We start from the raw sequence: 6,549 nt of genomic DNA, 5'->3' as shown, positions 1-6,549 counted from the left end.
AGAAAGTGCTAATACATGCTTTCAAAAAGCTTCAGAGCAGAGCTAGTCACTGGTTCAACTGTTAACTATTGTTATGGCTGATAAGAGATTCAGACCACCAGGCAGCAGAACATGTTCATAAAAAACATACGCAACAGGAAGATCATATCTTATAATGCTACACTTCCTATTCGGCGCGAGTAAGAACCCAAGATATATATAGTCTATATATATAGCTTGTTTTTTTTTACGCGTCAACAGCGGGCTTACGCCTACCTGAACTTTATTACCAATTGAGGAGCGGTTACACGAGAACAGAGTTACAGACAGGGGTAAGAGAGAAGAAATTACAAAGCATAGGGAAAAAGGTCTATAATCTCTCAGATAGACGAAACAACGTAGAGGCCCAGTCATTTAGTAATTCCCGTTTCTGAATATTATTGCAGCGATTAGCCCAGAGGGTCTGGTAAGTCAGGATCACGGTTGCGAACATGTAGTTAATCAAGACCTCTCAGTTAATCAACTGCGTATACTCTTATCTACATGAGTCAGTTATACTCAGTTACAGGTGGGCAATCTCTGCAACTTTTTCCTTGCCCTTGTCCTCCTTTAGGCCAGGTACAGGGAAATCTTCCTCCGGCTGGCGGTGCCAGCGATAATTGCAGGCTTCGATCCAGCGGGGGTGGAGCAAAAACTTCTTGTGTTTGACAGCCCAGCGGGCCTTCTCCGTTCCGGCATGCACGGCGACCACATGCGTAACGCTGGGATCCACCTCCGAGCAGCAGACGGCGCCCAGCTGCTCGGCCATCTTCCACATTATCTGATGCTGCGGCCGGCAATCGGACGGGAACACTCGACTGAAGACCAGTTTGCAGCCCTGCAGTACTTCCTGCCGCATCCTCTTGATTACCTATAAGGAGATGCGTAAGCACACGCAACAATATAGTCACCAAACAAAAATCTACAACAACAAATGAGACCATGTCACAGACACGGTCAAAACCTACCGGTCTTACGTCTCGAGAAGAAAGAGCAGTTCCAACACCCTACAGAAGAGATAGTGCAGAAGCAAATGGTTAAACGCTTACAGAGGTTTATGCACAAAGACTGTAAAGCAACAGGATGATAAACTCTGATAAAACTGCAAGTAGCCTACCAAGTCAAAGAAAATCGTGTGTATGCGCTTCAGGACATCCAGAATTGTAGCCAGAGCACCATCGCTCTCCCTTTCATCCTGCATCAACTCTGACAAAGATTGGCCGCTATGTCGACAGCTCGCAGCGAAATAATGATATCTCTCCATCAGAATCAGGTTTTCTTTATGCTTCTGCCAGACCTGAAAAAAAGGTACCATTTAGCGATAAACTAAATGACATCAATGAGAAATCTTGTAAAACTGGCAACGAATGATTATACTGAAGTCTTCATGTGGAACCAACCAACTTAGCGATAAACTAAATGCATACCAAACATGTTCACCAAATAAAAACACTTACATACTCAGTGTCATCAAGAACCACTGCAAGACTGTCAGCTCCAGGAACCACATCAAGACCTTTCTGGTGCTGCTGAGTGCAGTCAGAGTTAGAAATCACTTTTGAATCAAAATAGACATTGCCAGGGTCAAGAAGCTTTGCTATTTCGATTGCATAAGCCTTGAAACCCATGGTGTAGATATACATCTCAAACATATTGCTTGCTTCTTCCAAAAATTTACGGACAAAGGGTCTCAACTTTGTAAGCATACACATCCCTTGTAAGGTGAACAAGCTTCTGTCTGGATCATCTGCATTTAGGGAACGTCAGTGGTTTACCACAAGTATATACATTATTACTGGATAAGTAACAAAAGGTTTCAACAAGAATGAAAGCAAGTAAGTTGAGGTGGGAGAAAACAACTACATTGCATAAAACGGAAGTCTGACATACAGTGGAACTAAGTACTGCAAGACAGCTACTTTCGTCGTATAAAAAGTGTTGATTTTATACTATCATCATCAGTCTACTCATTGACGTCAACAAAACAATTGAAAGGTTGACCCGTAGATAACAGCAATACGAAGTGGTGCAAACTGCATCAAACCCACTATTGTATGAAAATAAGCAATGATGAGGCACCAAAGATGACTATCTTCCTGGAAAATACTCCCTCCTCCCAAAATAAGCGTTAGTACAAAGTTAGTACAAAGTTGAGTCACTTATTTTGGGATGGGAGTACAAATCTAAACAGAGAGAATAACCATGACCAACGATATGACATTAACTATCCCTTTTTATGGTGTCACTCTATCTGATGGGTGATGGCACAAAATTGTTGGTTAATACTTCAAGGAAAATCTAAGATCATATACTTTTTGTCAAGCCACTTTGATCACTGATTCGGACATAAAGTATCCGTACATGTTACAAATTTGCAATGTGGTGAAACGAGTGAACAACAAATCTATCATTTCCATTCTCTGAAAATATTGAATAATTTCAAATATATTAGTGGAAAACTGAAATGAGATGATTTCACTCAAAGCAGAGTCACATCTATTTTGCAGAGGCAGTGCCGCCATGTTCACATTCATAAAATATCACACCGTGTATAGAAACAGCTAAGAGTTCTCAAAATTTAATGCAAATAGATACAACTTACTTTTTGATGCAGCAGATTGAATTCCCAGGTCCATCTCAGCAGCAGAAATATCATGGAGTCTGGTTGAGTTAATCAATGTATGATCCAAATCTAAAATAAGCACCAGTTTTCTTTCACGCAACAGATTCTTCACTTCAGATCCACTTAGCCTGTCCATTTCTGAATTACTTAGCCTCAAACCCTGCATTTAAATAGTGGTTCAGAATCCAAGAAAACACTGAAGGTACTTTGCAAGGATAAGTAGAAACGGTGATATAATTCTGAAAATCTCAGAATATATTAGAATAACATTGGTTTCAAGATGGGTGATTATGACTTACGCAAGGGAAATGCAATAAAGAAACACCATTATACCTCACATGTTTACAGAGAGAGTCGGAGGTTTATGTACATACCTCAGCGATGTAACCAAAAGGGACTCCTGTAAAATCTTCTTCGTCTTGGTTTTTCCCGCATATATAGCAAAGTCCACCAATAAATCCAGTATGTGGAGGACATATCTTGATTTGAGCATCTTTAACTGAGCCTGCTACAACATGTGTTCAATAATTCCACATATCTTGCCATATCATGCACATTCAATACTCAAGATATGATAAACTGAGCCGAATCCAGAATGCAGTAGAAGTAATATTTCCTTTCATTTTTTTAACACCTCATAAACCATGGTAGGATGTATGATAAGAAACTTGTCAAACAGAAGGCCTAATGAAATACAGAAACATACGTGACATCATATGTGCATTATACGGAGTGGCAAGATTTAGTTAGACAAGCAAGTCAAAGGCTGAGAGCCTGAGATCGCATAAGTACCCATGAGCCTACAGAACTCACTGACAATTATCATAACATATACCCCTTACGGAATGGAGTCTGTAAACTTACAGTTGCATTCAAACTGAAGATCTCATATAAAAAATAAATTTAACACCACAATCTATGTACATGAGCTACTAAAGTTCAATGGCTGCAGAACAAGACTAAGGGGCTCCTTTGGTTCCAAGCCACAACTTGCCACACCTCAACTTAGGCAAGTTTGACCAAGTTAGGTGTGTGTTAAGTTCATGCCACAACTAAGGCACAGTTCTTTTATTAGCAGTAAACCCCACATTTCATAGATACAAAAAGTGTGGCTAAGAATTTGAGCACCTCAAGTAAGGCATGTGTGGCAAAATAGTGTGGCAATATGTGGCAAAGATAGTCACAATCCAAACAGGCCCTAACAAGCATACCAATGGCATCTTCTTCAGGCCTTGTTGCTGTTCCTTGATCTTGGTGCTGTTCCGCCACTCTACACCTTTTGTGACTGCACATTTAATGCAGTTGACAGTAGCCAGATTCAGTCCTTCATCCACAAATACATACCATTGCAACCTCAGTGCATTGAACCACTTTATGCAGCAATTTTCAGGATGAACGAACTTTATGTAAGTACCCACAATACTTGCTCACGGCAACCCTATCATGTCACATTTTCCTTCAAATTGTTTTTGCGAATGAATGACTGAACACAATTTAGATAGATATTTAACAAAATAAGATCAAGTATTAATCATAACTTCATGGATTGTACCTAGACCTGTTGGGATGATGTTGGCAGAGCCAACATCATTTCCACTGAATAATATACAAAAGTGTCTGTTTTGTCATCTGAAGCTTCAGGTGGTGTTAAGACACATCAGATTTACTACCATGTTTAGCCATAACTTCATCTTATAAACCCATTTGCTAACGATGGGAGGGCGGAGGTACCTTCCCTGCCCTACGGCATCTAGTTCGAGCACCAAATCCTCCTCATCCTCCTCCGCTTCGTCGTCGCTGGGTGACCCAGGGGGCTCGCCACGGGAGGCGGAGTCAGCGGCAGAGGCGAGCTCGAGCTCCGCGTCCAGGATGTCGGCGAAATCGTCGCCTTCGCTGAGGGAAGGCAGGGACGGCGACGGTGACTCGGCGGCGACGCTCATGATCGAAGCCGCGAGGTGAGGGCGACCGGGGTAGGGAGCAATTTGGGTGGGTGGGTGGGGACTTGGGAGAAGGAAGTAAGACTTGGAATATGGGGTCGCGGCACCCGCAGCAAGGCGGCTGCCGTTGAACGTCGGTTAGGACTGGCCCAGGTTCGTGCAAAATGTTCTCTTCAGTTTTTTTCTCTCGCATGTTATATCACTTTAAGTCTCACTCGACTGAGAACTAGCTACACCGGTTTCGATTCGTTTGTCGTTCGGTTCATAGAGAATCTGTTTCATTGAACTATTTATGTTTTTTATTCTTTGAGCTTTTTCTTTATTCTTTGAGCTTGTTTAACACGGTACAGACGCAAACGCTTATATACACGCGCATACACTCATCCCTATGAACACACACGCACATCCTAAGGCTGGTTGTAATGGAGAGTATCATATATTAGTATCATAGGTACTAGTATATGATACTATCTCCGTAATACACAATATTATAAGTTAGTATCTTAGGTTGTCTTATTAATTTCATGCATGACACAAAGTAGTACAACATTTAATATGATACGGTATCATGATATGATACCACACCCTGTCTTTCCTCATTTAATTGTGTGCCACATCATCCAAAAAGTCTACTTGGCATGCATGATACTGCTTATGATACTCCCATTATGACCAGCCCTATCCTATGAGCATCTTCGAAAGACCGAGCCAGCATATCATCCTGAAATTTACGAAATTACCGTAGGCGCCTCGTCATTGACGGGAACGTCTCCTCCCATTGAATGCGCATCGCCGAAAATACTGAAATAAATCCAGGAATAACTGCGAGCACCAGGACTTCTTTTTAGGGAAGACCATCATGGCTAGTTTTATTAACTCAACAAAATGTTTACATCATCGGCTAGTTTACCGAGGAGGAAACTAGGGGGATCACCATCCCAAATACTAGAAACTTTATTATAAAAACTAAATTGAGCTAGCTCATGAGCAACACTATTAGCCTCTCTAAAACAATGCATAAAATTGACCTTCCCTACATCCGTAGCCAAGTCTAAGATTTCCGCATATATTGCTGTTGCAGCATCCCACCAATGATCATGTCCAGTGCAAAAATTGATTACCTCCAAAGAATCTGATTCCACTTCAATAGCATGAAATCCCATGGTGTTAGCAAAAGCTAGACCATCCCTCATTGCCACAGCTTCAGATGTAACAGCATTAGCAGCTATAGGGTAGTATATGCATGACGCAACAATAAAATTACCCCTGATGTCGCGTAATATAGCCGCTGCAGCTCCAGCTCCTTCGTCCGCATGGTACGCAGCATCTACATTCAGCTTCACAAAACGTAGTTCAGGCTTGGTCCATCTCTTCTCCACATCCGGCAACAAAGAAACTTTTCGTGTAGCATTTGCAGCAATCGAAATGATAGATGCGACACACTTCCCCGCTGATGGTACCCTCTCTCCATTAGTGATCTGCCTTCTAACCCACCAGATGTACCAACCTGCAGTAGCAACTGCTTCTCCAATCCCAACACTAGAAGCATGCGGTAGTGAACCTGAAGTGGACATCAATAGATATTCCAGAATGGCCGAACCTGATCGGTCAATCACTAGTGCATCAACTATAATATCGTATATACCCAATCTTTGCCATATCTCAACAGCTGGTTTACATAGAAACCGAAGATGGCGGATATCTTCGGCTCCTTGCTGACAGATCGGACACTCGCCGGATGTTGGGATATGTCTGTTCGCTAGGATTGATCGAACTGGGACCACTCCATGCAAACTTCTCCAGCAAAATATTTGTACTTTCCATGGGACCTCAAGCTGCCAAATCTTGTTCCAAATCGGATTGTCAACTGATGGACCAGGACCAGTTCGATTGCCTCTGAATTTATGTGCCCATTCTGCGTGGTATGCAGTTTTCACCGAAAAAATACCAGTTCGGGTGTGATGACAAGCA

General features: G+C 42.1%; 1 protein-coding gene across 4 annotated transcripts; it reads right to left on the bottom strand.

Annotated features, from left to right (window-relative positions):
• Positions 1 to 216: 216 nt before the first annotated feature.
• Positions 217 to 4,705, bottom strand: LOC109780522 (RNA polymerase II C-terminal domain phosphatase-like 4). 4 transcript variants are annotated; one of them, XM_020339105.4, is made up of 8 exons: positions 4,373 to 4,705; positions 3,853 to 3,926; positions 3,016 to 3,146; positions 2,621 to 2,801; positions 1,476 to 1,765; positions 1,136 to 1,315; positions 987 to 1,025; positions 217 to 889 (listed from the first exon to the last, which is right to left on the bottom strand). In XM_020339105.4, the coding sequence occupies exons 1-8, from the start codon at positions 4,579 to 4,581 to the stop codon at positions 542 to 544; spliced, it is 1,452 nt and encodes a 483-aa protein (XP_020194694.3). In that variant the 5' UTR covers positions 4,582 to 4,705; the 3' UTR covers positions 217 to 541. The 4 variants fall into 4 exon arrangements, with proteins under 4 accessions (XP_020194694.3, XP_073354013.1, XP_073354010.1 ...); XM_073497912.1 differs by having other exon boundaries at positions 3,853 to 3,965; positions 4,373 to 4,704; XM_073497909.1 differs by having other exon boundaries at positions 3,016 to 3,149; positions 3,853 to 3,965; positions 4,373 to 4,687.
• Between the last annotated feature and the right edge of the window lie 1,844 nt (positions 4,706 to 6,549).

This window comes from Aegilops tauschii, chromosome 1 (genome assembly GCF_002575655.3).
Source record: "Aegilops tauschii subsp. strangulata cultivar AL8/78 chromosome 1, Aet v6.0, whole genome shotgun sequence".
NCBI lineage: Eukaryota > Viridiplantae > Streptophyta > Magnoliopsida > Poales > Poaceae > Aegilops > Aegilops tauschii.
This window is presented reverse-complemented; position numbering and strand designations above follow the sequence as displayed.

Bases quoted from the DNA above. Each gene is read 5' to 3' on its own strand.
- LOC109780522 (XM_073497899.1), bottom strand. From the start codon at position 4,581: ATGAGCGTCGCCGCCGAGTCACCGTCGCCGTCCCTGCCTTCCCTCAGC. The intron at 3,927-4,372 runs GTACCTCCGCCC...TTAAATGTGCAG, and splicing joins GATGCCGTAGGGCAGGGAAG to TCACAAAAGGTGTAGAGTGG. The intron at 1,316-1,475 runs GTAAGTGTTTTT...CCTTTTTTTCAG, and splicing joins TTCTTGATGACACTGAGTAT to GTCTGGCAGAAGCATAAAGA.